At 40.9% G+C, this 16,916-nt stretch overlaps 2 protein-coding genes across 4 annotated transcripts; one reads left to right on the forward strand and one right to left on the reverse strand.

The window, feature by feature from the left end:
• Window positions 1–1,204: 1,204 nt before the first annotated feature.
• On the forward strand, window positions 1,205–7,192 carry LOC120719977 (sodium- and chloride-dependent betaine transporter-like). Of its 2 annotated transcripts, XR_005692767.1 has the most exons (7): window positions 1,205–1,619; window positions 4,712–4,827; window positions 4,904–5,041; window positions 5,194–5,296; window positions 5,459–5,556; window positions 5,633–5,793; window positions 6,616–7,192. XR_005692767.1 is itself a non-coding variant. In XM_040009535.1 (6 exons), the coding sequence occupies exons 2-6, from the start codon at window positions 4,756–4,758 to the stop codon at window positions 5,660–5,662; spliced, it is 441 nt and encodes a 146-aa protein (XP_039865469.1). In that variant the 5' UTR covers window positions 1,205–1,619; window positions 4,712–4,755; the 3' UTR covers window positions 5,663–6,571. The 2 variants fall into 2 exon arrangements, 1 of the variants encoding a protein (XP_039865469.1); XM_040009535.1 differs by lacking the exon at window positions 6,616–7,192 and having other exon boundaries at window positions 5,633–6,571.
• Window positions 7,193–8,621: 1,429 nt separating this feature from the next.
• On the reverse strand, window positions 8,622–16,349 carry si:ch211-132b12.7 (uncharacterized protein LOC564531 homolog). 2 transcript variants are annotated; one of them, XM_040009232.1, is made up of 5 exons: window positions 16,066–16,349; window positions 14,945–15,083; window positions 11,609–11,791; window positions 10,809–10,999; window positions 8,622–10,681 (listed from the first exon to the last, which is right to left on the reverse strand). In XM_040009232.1, exons 3-5 carry the CDS (start codon window positions 11,781–11,783, stop codon window positions 9,647–9,649), a joined length of 1,401 nt encoding a protein of 466 aa, XP_039865166.1. In that variant the 5' UTR covers window positions 11,784–11,791; window positions 14,945–15,083; window positions 16,066–16,349; the 3' UTR covers window positions 8,622–9,646. The 2 variants fall into 2 exon arrangements, with proteins under 2 accessions (XP_039865166.1, XP_039865165.1); XM_040009231.1 differs by having other exon boundaries at window positions 8,622–10,684.
• Window positions 16,350–16,916: the final 567 nt, after the last annotated feature.

A 16,916-nucleotide genomic window follows, 5' to 3' on the forward strand; every position in this document is an offset into this window, starting at 1 on the left:
CCAGTGTGTGAATGTGAGAGTGAATGAATAGTGGAATTGTACAGCGCTTTGAGGGCCCTGAAAAGCGCTATATAAATGCAATCCATTATTATTATTATTATTATTATTATTATTATTATTATTATTATTATTCAAGGTTCCAAGATTATGAGCTTTGCCATGATCTTATCTTTAAGGTCAGTTCCTGTTGTACTCAAGAATCCTTCTGTCGTACTTGGCGCTTGGTACCCAATCTCGGATGGGAGGGGTGATGACAATATCTCCCCCCTGACCTGTCGTGCTGGCTCCCCCTTGCCATAGTATTTGTGTTTTACCTTGTCAACCTCCAGCCATATTAAAGCAGTTCCTTCTTCCGAATGATGTAAGACTAAGCTACAAGTTGTCAATCTGGATTCTGTGTATCAAAGACCCCATACGTCTCACATCCTATTCATGTAACCGCTTCTCCTGGGGTTACTTGCTTAGTAGCATTCCAACAGTGCCATGTTGTCTCTTGCCCACTTATGCCTTCTTGTTCCAACATCGCAACAGACTCTGTCCAATGAGAAGTGTGTGTGATTGTCTGTCCTACCGCACTGTTTGTACAGCAGAAGATTGCAGTCCATCAATGTGTGAATGAGTGTGTGTGTATATGTATATGTATATTGTCTCCTAGTATCTTGGGTTTCTCAATGGTGCTACTGGGTAGGGATGTATAGAGACATCCAACGGTGGTGCCAGGAGTGTGAGCGATGCCAGTCGGCTAAAGATGCACCAACCCATCTTAATGTGTGTGTGGGCCATTTGCCCGCACCCCAACCGAAGCAAATCCCTGTAGCTGATTGGCGTAAGACGCGCCACGACCAGCAAGCCAAGGATGCTCCCCTGCGAGAAGGTCAGCTGGTTTATCTGAAGAAAGTTGGGCTCAGAGGTCGTGATAAAATTAAGGGTGCTTCGAGTTCAGTGGTGTATAAAGTGCTTAAGGCCCCTGACCAAAATGGGTCCATGTATACTACTGCCCCAGTAGAAGAACCGATGCAAGGTGGCGAGTGTTTTTTATTGGTCTCTGAACCTACTCCAGCCCCAAACAGTTGCCAACCAAGACCAGAGAATCCAAGCCCTCGTAGACCAGACGAGCTAGAACCCTCAACATCCCCCATGGTGTCGGCTTGCACTGATCAGCTGCCAGTTATGGCTGGTGTTCATAACAATATAGCCCCTCTACGTAGGACTACCCGTGGTAATGCTGGGACGCACTCGAATCTGCATCATTTGCCCCAGGTAGCAGGAAGTAGAGCAATAGGGGCTGGGCACTCCCAGGCACCTGTGCCTAATACAGTTACCCTGTTTAGACCTTGGCAGTGAGTGTCAATCGTCGGGATGATGATTCAAATCCCGGGGGTAGATTGTAATGAAGTTGATTCTGGGGTAGGATTTTACATGATGTCCACAAACGCACCACTGACATCCACGCCTTCCCAGCCGATAATTAGCAGGCTTATAAGAAACAGCTGCACTTGACTACCAGAGGAGGCATTTGGCAGTCTTGTCCATCCAAGGTGGCTGAGAGCATTAGGCAGTTAAGCGCTGCAGATCTCTCAAGGAAAGCTACTCAGTTTAGTATTGCCCTTTAGAGAGTGGTAAGTGGGACTCTTGTGTTCATCATAACGTGGCATATAGTAGGGTGGACTTTGACAATTGTTTCCCTCTTTGGTTGCAGGTTTGCACTATACTGCTGCTGTCTTATCATATGCTGTTTTGTTTGTTATGTGATGCTTTTATAACGAACAGTACTTTGGGGTGTATGTGTTTTATGTAGATCTTTTATTAATGTGTGTAATGTTTTATGCTTTGTTTTATTGCTTTAGTGGAGGTGCGGCCGCTTGCTGAGGGGCTAGGCACGTGAGGTGGAATCCCCTTCCCGATACATGCGAGTGTACACACCGGGCATAGGTAGATTGCACCATTTAGAGTTTAGTGTGAGTGACAGTGAGGTCTGCAGTGAAGTTACACGGGTGAGTAATTGGTGGCACCCTTGGGCACTCCTCCCTGTAGGTTGCCTCCTCAAGTGGCCGGTCTCCACTACTTTGTTTAGTTATTCTTTTATCATGCTGTGATTGTTTTAGGGTAGCATCGTGGTAGGGAGTCTGGTCATTTTAATCATCGTTTGTTAATAAAGTGTTTTAATTAACTATTTTGCTGTCTCAACCCTGCTACCCTAGGTGCCTTCCTGATTTTATAGTTATGTTTTTAGTAGTTCCTCTTAATAAATTCTGATTTGTAAACTTCCTTTGTCTCACCTCTGCCGTTAATAACGAGTCTGTGGGCTTTGGTAGCCAGTGCAATACGTACATTGGCTAGAGAAATCTTTCCTGGGGTGTAACGCCCTCCCCCAGGTGGCGTTGTCAATATCTTAGTTGCCATCCCCGGTTATTCCTCATCGCGACATCACATAAGGAAGCAGCATAAAGTCTCCTTACAATTATTTCCCATAAAACTATTTTCAGCTGCTCTAACCATCTACAGCTTTTCACAGGGTAATGACTTGGTTAGCGATCTAATTTGCATAACTAAAGTGCATTTCAGAAGCTATGTCCTAATTCATAGGCCGCATTCTTCCGAGGACCCAGGCTTTTCGGCCTATGTGGGCCGGGTCCTTTGAAGATTGAGAAGGCCGGAAGTGCGAGGCTGTGAAATGGGACGATCTAGCCTTCAGATTTGCATCACCAACTGTCTCGATGGAGTTTAGCAAACTCGTCTGGTCTTCGCTCGCTAATATATATAACAGGACATTGGAGTAAATTCTCGACCATCTCACACTTCTGTTTAATCAGTTTTCTGTTTGACATTTATTCAGCTGTGTGAAAACTTGAACTTTAATCACAGCCAAACCGATTTACTCACGAACACATAAAACACTGAAAAAAGCCAAACTGTAACATTTTTAAGTTATGTAAGTGACTTGTATATCACGTTAAACCAGAGTAGCGAAAGACCACGGGGGGTTGAAAATGATGTGCCAGGAGTAGAGTGGGGCAATATGACCATTTTTGGTCATATTGCCCCGCAAATTGGGCACAAATTGGATGACATCTCGGGGAGGCACACTGCAGTGAGTTCTCAGAATCGGCTCCTTGCGCACAAGAAATGACAACATCACAGAACACAAGTATGGCGAAGCTCGCGGCTCTCCAACGAGAGATTGAGAGACCAGTGTTGGACTGTAGAACTGCTTTGAAATTCATATGAGCTGTTCGCACTAAAGTAAAAACCACCATCACTTCATGCAGATACACTCTCGGCACCAGCTGCGGTCTCAAGGCTGGAGCCGAACAACAACACCCTGATAACAACTGTGTTTAGTCTGTTCCTTCCCATTCCATGCAAGGCCACCTGGGTTGGCTGGAAGACTGTTTACTTAGCCTAGCAGAGCGAAGGACAATATCTCAGCTGAACTATGGACACGCGCGCATGCACAAACTCATCCCCCGTCCCTTTCCAAACGCCTTCGATGCTTATTCCCTTCTGATGCTGCACCCTTTACCCACCCCTGTTGCTTGTCATGTGTTTCTTTGGTGTATTAAGAGTTTTTTTTTTTTTTTTTTTTTTTCATGTGCTATGTGCAGAGGTGTGGGTTTTTTGTTTTGGTTTTTTTTTTTTTTTTTTTTTTTTTTTTCCCTGTTCTCTCCCTGTTGGAGCTCAGTCTGGGGGAGTTATTTTTCTCCTTATCTTTCCTCATGTGGTGCATTTTCCATTGTTATACCTCTCTGACCTGTCTTCCCCATGTGATGGTTTGTGTAATGTATGTATGGTTGGAGGGTAAGATGGCGCCGCCATTGCGTGCAATAGGTCGACAGCCTTATGAAATTTCCCCTTGTGGGACTAATAAAGGTATATCAATTCAATTTAACCACTCATGTGTCTAATTAGCCACATTTAGCTTACCGCTGTCGAGTGGGATGCTCAGTGTTTACGTGACGCCATGGCTCAGTAAACTCCCCGTTTTCACTCTGTACTCTACAACAACCAATGCAAAACCATACTTGGTGAACAATATCAATTTAAATGGTATTTCACTTGTTAGAGGTTATTTTCTCCAGCTTACCAATAAAAAAAGTTTTAGCCCGTCTGCTGTGCTCGGCTGTAGAAAGCAAGAGACGGAAAATATGGGAGCTGGCGCTGAGGGAGAAGAACTGCCTAGAGCTTAAACAAGAGGAGTGGAATAAAACAATAGGCTCTCACCAGAGCTCATCAACACTTGGAAAAACTTAACTCTTGTTTAGCCAAAACACACATCACATATAAATCTGTGTCCCTTTCATGCTTAAATAAATATATTTTGTTTCACTGTCATTAAAGGACAGTAAGAGCAGAAACAATGAACATGTTTATTTTTTTTATTTATTATTTTTTTTTTTTTTTTTTAAAAGATGATTTTTAGGAACTGGTTAACGGTGTCCATGCTTTCTCCCCCCCCCAATGGTGAAAACAAAATTCCATACAAATCAAATCTCAGCCTCTTGCACCATCTTGTGGACAGTCAAACATGAGTAGCAAAGTAATATTTGTTAATATAAGCAGGCACAGGTGGCTGTTCAATTTACTGCATTGCTGCTGTCATATTTATGCCATTACACACCACAAACTGTCCAAACTAAAACACAAACATTCAACACTGGCTGGCATGTTTTATATAGGAGCTCCGTTTTCTGGCATCATGCTGTTGTGTCAGGTCCAGGCCTGGCGTTCATACCAGGATACCCTCAGGCTGTAGCCATGATGCCCCTGCCTCAACTGTGGTCCATCTGTTTCTTTGTTATGCTCATTCTCTTGCGTCTTGATTCACAAGTAAGACACACACAACTTTGAAACTTTGCATTTATGTGTTGCTATTTACTAAGTGTTTTGTCCATTTTCTGCACAGTTTGTTGCCATGGAAGTAGTGATGACGTCCTTTGTCGATATGTTTCCCAAAGTGTTGCGCAGATCCGGCCGAAGGGAGATTTTTCTCCTTTTCTACTGCCTGATATGTTTCTTCTCTCAGCTTGTCATGGTTACTGAGGTCTGTATGTAATGTATCACTGCCAAAAAATGTTTTAGAAATGTGTGTGGGGGGTCTGAAAGAAAACATTTAAAAATTATATATCCTAAGTTCCTGATTTTAAATTTAAAACTAAACACATATGAAATAAATATCTGTGTCATTGTGTCTAGGGAGGAATGTTTGTGTTCCAGTTGTTGGACTACTATGCTTGTAATGGAGCCTGCATCCTCTTTCTATGTGTGTTTGAAACTCTGGCACTGGGTTGGATATTCGGTAGGTGTGCTCTTCCATATCGTTCCCTAGTGATGTCGTGGTGATGACATGATCAGGGAAATTTTCTCAGATTTATCTTTTGGACACTATAGACATTATAGTGCCGTTTAACACAAAGTGTGATCAATATATGTTGTTTATCTTGTTTGTTCTCCTATTAAGGAGTAGATCGGCTGTATGACATAAAGGACATGACAGGAACACGAGCCAACTACTTCTTTAAACTCTGCTGGCTCTACCTCACACCACTGGTCTCACTGGTGAGTTGGGCTTTAAGTGTTAGGATGTCAGCACTCAATTCTCCACCAGCTAAACCATCTCCTTTTGATTTCTCAGGCTATTCTTTCATTGAGTACCAGCCTCTGACCTTTAATCGGTGGTACATCTACCCATCCTGGGCATATGTGCTGGGGTGGATACTGGCCCTCTCCTCCATCCTGCTTGTTCCAGGATGGGCCCTGTATAAGCTGGGCACTGGGACTGGGATCCTCAGTCAGGTGGGATGATTGTGGTATAAGATTAAATACAGTGTGGGAAATAATTTTATCTTCTTCTGAATTTGAAAGTTTGTTCACTTAGAAAGAAATGAACAGGCTTTATTTTTTATGGTTGTTTCATTTTAATAAAGACACAGAATATCAACCCCAAAATTAATAAAATAACGCATTATGTGAAAGTTATAAATGATTTGTATGTCACTGTTTTAAATAAGTCTTTGATCCCAAAGCAAAAATGGGAGTATATTGTTCGTGGCAAGCAAGGTGATTGAACATTTCTTGTTGGTAGTCACCAGATTTGCACACTTGCCAGGAGGGATTTTGATCCACTCTTCTTTACAGAAACTCCCTAATTCGTTTAGATTTAAAATGTGCTTATTTAGGTGCTGCTTTGTTACCTTGGAAGTATGTTTTGAGTGACTGTCATGTTGAAAGACCCATCTTCAGTGTTCTGGCTGAACGAAGGAGGTTGCCGTCCATGATTTTATGATACATGGCTCCAGCCATTGTCCCCTCAATACTATGAAGTCATCCTGTAACCTACCTTACGGTTTATTTCTTTGTGAGCAAATTTTTAAAATTCAAATAACTATGTACCCCACTGTATATTGTTAAACAAAAATGTATAGCTTACGTGCCTACACTGTAATTTTTAATCACAATATGCAGCCATCCAGCTAACTAAATGTAGCTGCCTATGACAAGATTTTAATGACTCACATTGCAGCTTGTTATGTTGTAGCCTTTCAGAATTGTTATTAAACTTTAAGTATGATACTGTCACAAACAAACCTGTTTATGTATACTTCCTACATTTTGTAGCGTTTCTATCATCTTTGCCAACCAAATCTTGAAAACTCAGCGAACCAAAGGAAAGAAACTGGGGAGCAGAGCATCAGAGAAGAACTTCTGCTGTAGTTCAAACTCAACTGAGAGGAAAAGGTCATCTGGTCCTTTGGTTTTTGCTACAATTTGGAGCTGAATGTGATGTGGCTTTCCCTGTTTACCTTTATACAACTGATTGTATAAAAGATAAAATGTTAAAATTTGAATTGCAAATGAGATTGATTTAATGGTATCCACCAAGAAAAGTGTAAAAAATACAAAGAGCTGATTGAGTTACAACTTTAGTTTCGTCTGAAGCACTTAGAGCAAGAAATCAACAAAACATAAAGGCCCAGATGTGGACCCTATAAAGAAATTTAAGTTTTCATTTTTATATATCAGTCCTTTTTCATGTATGCCTTGTTCCAGTATCCAATTTATCTTCGATGAGAGATATTGACATGGACCTTGTTAAGCCAGGTGATGTCTGTAAATATCACACTCATGATCCTCACTCATAGGTTTGGGCAGCATGGGGGGCACAACCTGGGGACCCTTACTGGATCCATGCTCTGGCCAAAACCCCTGACCAACTGTTCGAAAGACTGTGGTGTTGCCACTACACTATCGAGCTGCTATTTTTAATTCCAAAGTGGTTGCAATGGTAAGAAGAGCATTAGGAGTTGTAACCCCAGAACTGGAAGACTGACTCCAACACATTCCAGGCACGAAATCAAAGGTCTCTGTGGACAACAAATTCCCAAACTCGTGAAGATTTCTCACACATCTCACACGCACAAAATGGAGGACATGCAAATCAATTTAGGTTACTTATACTTTATCTTTTAGTAGGGTTAAGTTTACTGGTGATTCTAAATAGCTCCTACATGTCTCTCTGTGTTAGCCCAGCAACAGACTGGTGACTTGTTCAGGATGTAGCCTGCCTCTCGTCAAATGGTGGTTTCGATAGGATCCAGCCTATATTTTCTCCCCATTACAATAAAACTACCATAAAAACCATATTTAGTATGATGCCTAGCAACCACCCATTTAATATAGATAAGAACCTTAAGAAGTCTAAGCCATTCCTGTGTGCCAAGTATGATCGCTGAACTCCAGACTGTGTAGGAGCTGGCAGTCAAAACAAAATAAAAAAAAAAAAAATAAAAAAAAAATCATCACACACAGAGACAGACTTCATGTGTTATGATAAGATGGTAAATAATCGTTTTCATATAATTTGTAAATGATTAAGTAACTAAAACATTCAGGCCACATAGAGACCATTTTAAGCTTTATGAAAGCGCCATGCATATGCCTAAAATCCCATCCCTGGTACAGTGCTTAGACCCTAGAGGAGTAAAATAATCGAAGGGGGTGCCACATCTGGTCTATACTTTGATTAAATATCAAGGACCAATAGTATAAATTGCTCACTCTTTCCAACGGCCTCTGTACATAGTGTACTTTTCATATGTCAGAAACCCTAGCTGATTGGGACCCACACCCAGTTTCACACCTTGGCTCAGGCGATTAGAGGATCATCAGGGGGTCCTTTTGTCCCTCTTTGGGGGGGGATACTCCCACTAGGTTTAAATCTGGGACTCCCCACCATTTGACCTTAGAACTGAAGAAGCTTCTCGGATGAGAGGTGAAACGTCTTCAAGCAACTTAAAGAAGTCCAGACGCTTTTCTTTCCAAGCTCCTTTGACTACAATGACCTGGATGACTGAGAACCTTCACAGACATATGTCAGCATGTTATTTCATTAGAAAAAGAACACAGTGTAGACAAGAGTTACAATCCACACAATCCAGCAAATGGAAAGGAAACTATTTCCATGGCTTTCAGGAACCAGAGACAGTGCTGCACTTCTACCACATGAAGCATCCTGTCAGTTTCCATAGCAGCAGCTAGAATAACTCAAGGTTAAGTAAACATGTGGCACAAAAACACAACAATAATATGAGACTCACCTTGAAAAGCTCCACACTGAAATAAAGACCATTTTCCCATATTGTTTTATTTAAATAGCTTAATTATGAAAACTTAGCATTAAAAACCACCTTAAGTTTCACAAATGTGTTCATATGCAGAAAGAGAGAATAATCTTGCACATACCCCATGCATTAAAAAAACAAAACAAAAACAACAGCGTTTATACTCAAATTTTTACATTTATAAACCAAAGTGTGGTTTTCTACGAGCAAAAACAAATGACCATATAAAAGCAACAATTAGTGGCTTGATCAAAAAAAAGGAAAAAAAAGTAAGACCAAAGTAAAAAATAAAGCGGCTACATGAGAGGATGTGGTATGACTGGATACATAGAGCTTGTTGCAGAATTGCTTCCATTATCATGAGATGTGTGCTGTGTTTGTAAAAGAAAGAAAATTGTTATAACCAACAACAACAGCATGATAGCCTGTGATGTAAATGTGCCCCTGTTTAAAAAAAGAGAAAAAAAAGCTTTAAGGCTTTGTGGAAAAGAGACTGGACAGAAATCCACATGTCCAGTGTAGTGTTGAGCCGTTTATATTTTGAGTCTTTAGCTTCAGCTGTGCTATCAAAGGCACAGAATAATCACACCGATGTTGGTGATACAGGTATAAAAGAACTGTTTCTATTCATCTTTCCCTGAATGTGGTTGGTTTGAAACAACAGCAAAACAACCAAACTTGATAATATATACTGCAGATGTCACCACTGCATGAAGTGCCACTCCCCTTCCCTTCTCCCAGGGAAACACGTTTTTTTCTCTTCTTTAAGTGCATCTCAAGCAGACACCGTACCATCATCTGTCATCAGATGGTGAATCTGGTCTTTGATTGCACTCAAGTGCATTAAGCCATTAGTTAAGTCCAAAAACTGTGACATGCACAGTAAGAACTAAAGCTACGTCTGTGTTTGATTTCCATGGACCTACAGAGATTTTCTGCATGACTCCTGTAACGCTGGGTTTAAAATATTCATAAAACTAAATGTCCACAACTAAAACTCACCCTTCAAAAAGGCACTGCCAACTGGGCTAACCAGTAGAACTGTCAGGAGGTGTAAAGCTGGCTTTGTCTAAGCATGTCTCACTGGCCTTGAGCTTCCTGTCTTGTTTTGACTGTTGTTGTACACCACAGTGTTGCTCTGGCATGGTGCTGAGAAGGCACATTGGCAGGGCTTGTGTGGTCTCAGCAGCTTGTGGCCTGTTGGTGTCTCCTTTGGAAATCCTTTCTGATGGACTGGCAGAACCTGGCACAGTTGAGATTTGGATATTCTGCAGGATTTTAAGGTTGGGATAATTTCCTGACTCAGCCATAGCTTGATGGAGGTGCTCCCAAACAGTGATACCATTTAGATTGAGGCTGGGGTTGCTGGCAGCCTGGCACAGCAGCTCTGTGTGCTGCCGCAGCTGGGAGAGGTCCCTCTCTGTGGCGTTGCTCTGACGCATCAACTCCTTTGTGTGCAATGTAATGTCCAGCAGACCGGACTGTCTGAGGATTTTTACTGTGTTGAGAAAACGTCGGTGGCGAATACTGGTGGTGGCATCTCTGTTAAGTCCAGCCGAACTGGTTGTGAATAACGAGTAGCTGGTGTCCTGACTGGATACAGATGGGGATCTCTGGCTCATGGAAGTAGGGGTGGGACTTGAGGCAGACAGTTGATCTTGGGGTGGAGAAGAACACGGCATGCCAGTCACTGAGAGTGCCAACTTAGGTTGTTTATGAAGGTGCTGCTCTGGCAGATTTCGGGTCACAGACGGGCCATCACTCTTTTGTTCTGAGCACACCCTCTTGCTGAGACTCTGGGATTCGTGGATCGAATATTTATCCGGTGGTTTCTTGCTGGGATGTGGCGCTATGCGTGGGTAGGAGTTCAGAATGGGTAAGTAGGAACCAGGTATTTTCCTTTCTGAGACATTAAACTTTCGGGACAAGGGCTTTGATAGCTGGAAGGTAGCAGGCAACAATCCTGGCTGCTGGAGAAGGATTATTTGACGAGAACCCGAATGGTTGATGTCAGTGACGCTGTTTCTCCAGAGAAGTTGGCCTCTTTTCTGGGTCACATCTGACTGCTGGAACAAAACAGGAAGAGAAAAGTCAATATGACACACTGGTGAGGAGCTCCACCGTACATCTGATGTGAACATTATTTTTCTTTCTGAAAGACTATCCTGTGTTGGTTGTATCCTTCTTTACCTGGTTGAGCATCGTGTTCTTGATCATGTAAACAGATGGCTGGTCATGACCATCAGGCATCACAGAATGCTTTCCAAGATTCCTTTGCATACGTTCTTGGTTTTGTGACGTTTCTGCATGTTCACTGGCTCTGAACTGGCTTTTGTTTCTCTTCTGGTCCTCCACATCTGCCTGTTGCCAGTCTGAACCATCTGCAGAAAAGTTATTACAGGAAGAAATGCTAACAGCTGAACACCACATTCAAGAGGATAGTTGAACTTTTTGTGACACAAAGCAGCAGAAAGATGTTTTTTCTTCCCCTCACTACCTTATCAGGCAGTACCAAATCAAACTAGGCAAACATTTGCTTTATTCTCACAAAAGGGAAGACAGGAGAGACATGCATGCTTTCCTACAGTCAACACTTCTTTTGTGGTATCAGTAACACAGTGTTCGTATTTCCGTTTTATTTATTTTCTTATTTGTATTTGAAATTAAAAAGAAGTGCATTAGATGCTCTTAAATGACTCAAGCCACACAAGAACATCCAACAATACTCATTGCATTATGATTTTCTTCTAATCAACTTTCACCGTGTCCCTTAGGAATGTCACATAGATGAAAATCTAACCCCAAAAGCTAAAACTATATATTTGTAATAACCTTTTCACTTTGAATTCAAGGAGATGCTTTAGACATTATTCCAGCAAAGTTGAAGTGAAGGTATCAATGCTTGCACTGGCTTGTATATAAATCTAAAAAGCATGGTGAATAGCTATGAAATAAAATATGAAACGTTCGCTATATCGACTTGGACTCACCAGAGAAGCCAGAGTCCTTCTCGGAGCTGCAGTGGGAGCCCCTCCTGCTTGAGTCATCTTTGTCTTTAATGTCACGTATAGCCAGTAGAGCTGTATTGTTGCTCTTATCTTTAACTTTCTTGCTGGGTGCAGCACAAGGGCTGTGCTGATCCAATGGAGGCTGTTCCTTTGGCATACTGGACCCTATCAAGAAAATCAGAGAAATTTAGATAGCTCCTCTGTGCTAAGATGTAGGAAATAGTAACCCTAAACAGGTTTACCATATATATAATCCACAAATAAACAGCAATATCCTCATACTTCATACTATAGGAAGGTAACTGTTTCAGTTTAATTTGTAAAATGGAATACTCTGTTTCAGTTGATGTATGGTTAAAATTCCTTAGACAGCAACATTAACCACAGTGTTGAACAGATGGTCCTAACATCACTCACTAAGACACAGTTAGACAGATACTTTTTAAGTCCTAACCATAAACCAGATCTTGACATACATTTAGGACTCTATTAAGCCATGTACATGCCCATATGTTTTTTTAATTAATTAATTAATCAATTTAAAAAAAAAAAAATCACAAAACTGGATTTTAAACAATCAAAGTGTGATTGAAGCACATACTCTCAACTTTAACAAAAATGTTGCACAAATTCAGATTCAGAGGCTCAGAAGCAATTGGACAAATCCCTGATGCCAGGTGCGTCCCAGCCCTGTGTTTTTTTTCCTTGAGAAATTAAACAGATAAACAGATCCATGGTTAATTGCAAGAGCTGTTTTTCACAGGGTGTCCTTTCACTGGAATGAAGGTCCAAAGAGAGAGTGTTGCAAGTGAGGCTGGAAAAAATGAAATCAAATTAAAAAAAAAAAAAAAAAAACTATTAGAAGGATAGCATACAATGTTTACCAACAATTTGGTAGATTCTTGCACGGGTCAGTGTTTCCTGAAAACCCTCTCCTGTCTGATCATTTCCTGATAACATTTACATTTACAATAATTGATTACACAGCAGTGGAGAGTAGACTTTATCAAAGCAGATGTCTTTCTGAAAGCGCTGTAATTAAGTTTCTAAAGTTAGAAATATCCTGTCTCAGAGTGACGCTGAAAAACTAGTTCATGCATTTATTACTTCCAGGCTGGACTACTGTAATTCATTATTATCAGGATGTCCAAAAAACTCGCTGAAAAGCCTTCAGTTAATCCAAAATGCTGCAGCAAGAGTCCTGACAGGGACTAGAAAGAGAGAGCATATTTCTCCTGTTTTGGCTTCCCTTCATTGGCTTCCTGTTAAATCCAGAATTGAATTCAAAATCCTGCTCCTCACATACAAGGTCTTAAATAATCAGGCCCCATCTTATCTTAATGACCTTGTAGTACCATATCACCCTATTAGAGCACTTCGCTCTCGCTCTGCAGGCCTACTTGTGGTTCCTAGAGTATTTAAAAGTAGAATGGGAGGCAGAGCCTTCAGTTTTCAGGCCCCTCTTCTGTGGAACCAGCTTCCAGTTTGGATTCGGGAGACAGACACTATCTCTACTTTCAAGAGTAGGCTTAAAACTTTCCTTTTTGCTAAAGCATATAGTTAGGGCTGGACCAGGTGACCCTGAATCCTCCCTTAGTTATGCTGCCGGGGATTCCCATGATGCATTGAGTTTTTCCTTTCCAGTCACCTTTCTCACTCACTATGTATTAACAGACCTCTCTGCATTGAATCATATCTGTTATTAACCTCTGTCTCTCTTCCACAACATGTCTTTTATCCTGTCTTCCTTCTCTCACCCCAACCGGTCGCAGCAGATGGCCGCCCCTCCCTGAGCCTGGTTCTGCCGGAGGTTTCTTCCTGTTAAAAGGGAGTTTTTCCTTCCCACTGTCACCAAAGTGCTTGCTCATAGGGGGTCATATGATTGTTGGGTTTTTCTCTGTATCTATGAAGCGCCTTGAGGCGACTTTTGTTGTGATTTGGCGCTATATAAATAAAATTGAATTGAATTGAATTAAAGACGACTAAGGCTAAAAGAAGATGACTAAAGACCATGATGACATCATTTCCTTGGTTGATAGGAACTTGACAACAGCTAACCAGGTGAAGAACAGAGGAAATAGGTGAGGCAATCATTGTCAAGGTAACAATCAAAAGACACATTTAAGAATGGAAATACAGAGCTGATTACACTCAAGAACAGGAAAACCAGATAAGACTTTACAAGAATATACCAAAGTTAGTCTGCACCACAATGTTGAGAAAAGTATTCTCAAAGACAAAAACAGTCCATGAACCAAAGCATACTACATCATCTGTCAAATATGGTGGAGGGAGTATTATTCCAGTGGAACTAGGTCACTAGGATTTCTTGATGAGATGTTTGCTGATAGAAGAGGCAAGAGGAAACGTCTGTCCAGATTCTGCACCTCACAGTGCAAATGGATACGTACCCAAAGCCTACTGCAAAAGCAACTCAACAGTTTCTAATGGCAAAGAAATATTTTCTTCAATAGCCAAGTCTGTCGCTTGAGCTCAGCTCAACAAAGCAATGTTCGATCATTTAATGCAAAACTGAATACAGAAAGGTCCCCAAACAAGCAGTGGCTGAAAATGGCCGCAGTAAAGGCCTGGAAGAGCATCTCAATGAAGGAAAAACAGCATTTGGTGATGTCCACGGGTTCTAGACTTCAGGTAGTCATTTAGTGTGAAGGACTTTGGTAAATAAATAACACAAATAACAATTCTTATATTTAAAATTGTTTGTCAAATTATTTGTAAGTCTCTTGTAATAGTTGTAATTCCTAAGTAGTAAATGCAAATTGCATTTAATTTTTGCATGCCTTCAGCTTACTCCAACCACATATTGACAGTTTGATTTATAACAAACTTCTACAGAGGGAAAATTACAAAAAATTCTTTACCCAGTAAATTGCTGACCTAATTGTATAAAGCCCAATGCCTTTGGAGTTAGTCTACAAAAAAAGTACTGTTGTTTGCACCACAGTACTCCATGGTGCAAACAACCAAAATTTCTGCCAAAGGCCTGTGAGAAATACCATCAAACAGACATAAATGTTAGTTGATGGATCTTTGCTAAATAAATAAAAATAATTTTGTTTGCAAGACACTTACTGACAGGGCAGTATATGTGTAAACAATAGTTCAAGATTATAGGAAAGACAACAGAATTACATACCAGCATGACCAAAATATCTGATCTTGTTATTCAATTAGGACTCAACTGTACCACGTATCAGCATACAACTACATATAATTATATTAGGAAGTTAAAGAAAAATTGGTTTCTGGTTTTCTAACTTTCCAACAACACATTTCACACACATGTTTGCAGCTTACCTGCTTGACCCCACACCACTGTCTGCTCAGCTGTGATGTGTACTCTGCTTCATGTGCTGCAGACAGTCACTCAGCTGGGAAAAACTATGTGCCAGCACCATTTCTAAATTGCCCCAAGCATGTCACCCTGCATTATGTTCTGTAAAACAAAACGTAAAGGACGAAACAAGTAATCATATCAATTCATACTGTACAACGCAGGCACCGAATATAAATAAACTGACATGATAAAGCTCGGCTTTAATGAAGATACTAAAATGACTTACAATTAGGCTGTAATACACAGAACTCCTCATGTTGCCCACAAACTGTAGCTACAATCTGATATTATCCCTCTGTGCTCTCTACTGTGATTTCTCTGTCTCAAAGATGAGTTGAGATGATAACGATTTAACTACAGCAGCATGCATGGTTGTGCAGTTGAAGGACTTGTAACTTTAATGGCTGCTCTTTAAGAATTTAAAGATATTATCCTACCAATCGGGTGGGCTTGACTGATGACATCATCACAGCATTTATGATATTATCGGGCTGGTTCCATGAAGGCACCACAGCCCGCTGTCAGCTGAACAACACCACTCCTCCCCCCACCCCCCGTGTTATGTAATACCCAACTTTAAGTCCGGCCCTCTTCTTACATACACTTCCTCTCACACAAACAAAAACATAAAAAATACATTTAGTATCCACGGTGGTGGCAATATAAACGCTGTGTGTAGATTATCTGTTGACATAAGCTAAACGTAAAACCTCTGTACGTAAAACAGCCAATTATACCATTCTAAGGCTTGTTTTCTAGATTCTCTGCTTTTTTTAATGCTGTCCATAAACGCTCAAATGTTGTAGCTGTTGTATATCCAGTATGTATATTTTATTATATGTGCTTTGTCAAATTTGACGTTTTAAAAAAAACTAGGGTTAAAACGGTTTGAAATTAGGCAACGTCCATCAAACTGTTTAAGTTGAACGCCATATGCGATAAATTTCAAAATAAAACGCTCAGCTTTAAAAAAAAAAAAAGTAAAAAGACGCGGTTCTGTGAATAGTATCACATATTTTATACACTACTCAGTGCAATATATAGTTGTTTGTTGAGTTTAGGTTCTTCCGTCACTACTTACCTGTACTTTTATCCAACCGGACAAACTGCGACGCTTTTGTTTTGAAATTACAGTGGCTAAATTTTTCCTAGCTTGACGTCGCCGATCCCAGAAACGATCCGAAAAAGTGAAAAAAAAAACCATAACCAGTGTCCGCACGCTATCACTCGAGCCTGTAAGTATGAACAACACTGTGGGAGGACAGCCCAGCGGCGACACAATTAAACGTGTGTTCGTCCTGTTTTACCTTAACTGAACCCACAGCTGCCTGTTGGACCACCTACCAGACACACACGAAACGAGCTCTCTCCGCCAGCTAAGCTCCCATTGGTCCGTGACACAACTCCAAGAGCCAATCATAGGAAACACGTGCGCAGGAAGGCAGCGCTTGTGCAGGAAACCAAGAGGGTCAAAAGACACATTTGCGAAAGGACAGTTTTCCAATTTCATTGTACTACTGTACTATGTATGACTGTGCAATGACAATAAAGAGTTCTCTTATATATACACAGATGTAGTCAGGATGATTCGACAGTAAGTGTTTAATTTATGGAATAATGAACCTAGAGTACCTAGGTCAGATGATCCCAAACACTCTGCTAATGCAGTGAAAGCATTGATAGTGTTCCATTGTGTGTGTTGGTTTTTTTGGTCTTCCTAGAGTTTGGGATCATCTTGACAGAACAGAACAAAAAGACAACCAATATCCAAAGATCGCTGCATATCCGTCAATAAACCATTCCTGAAGACTCAAAGAAATTAAGAGTGTTCAGGTTGTGTTTAAGAATAAATGTGGTCAAAGCAAACATTGACAGACAAGTTCCAGTTTCCTGTACATTGGCACATGGCTCGATACGTCTCTGCACCCATTT

The sequence above is a fragment of the Simochromis diagramma genome, unplaced genomic scaffold (assembly GCF_900408965.1).
Source record: "Simochromis diagramma unplaced genomic scaffold, fSimDia1.1 OVJJ01000344.1, whole genome shotgun sequence".
Lineage (NCBI taxonomy): Eukaryota > Metazoa > Chordata > Actinopteri > Cichliformes > Cichlidae > Simochromis > Simochromis diagramma.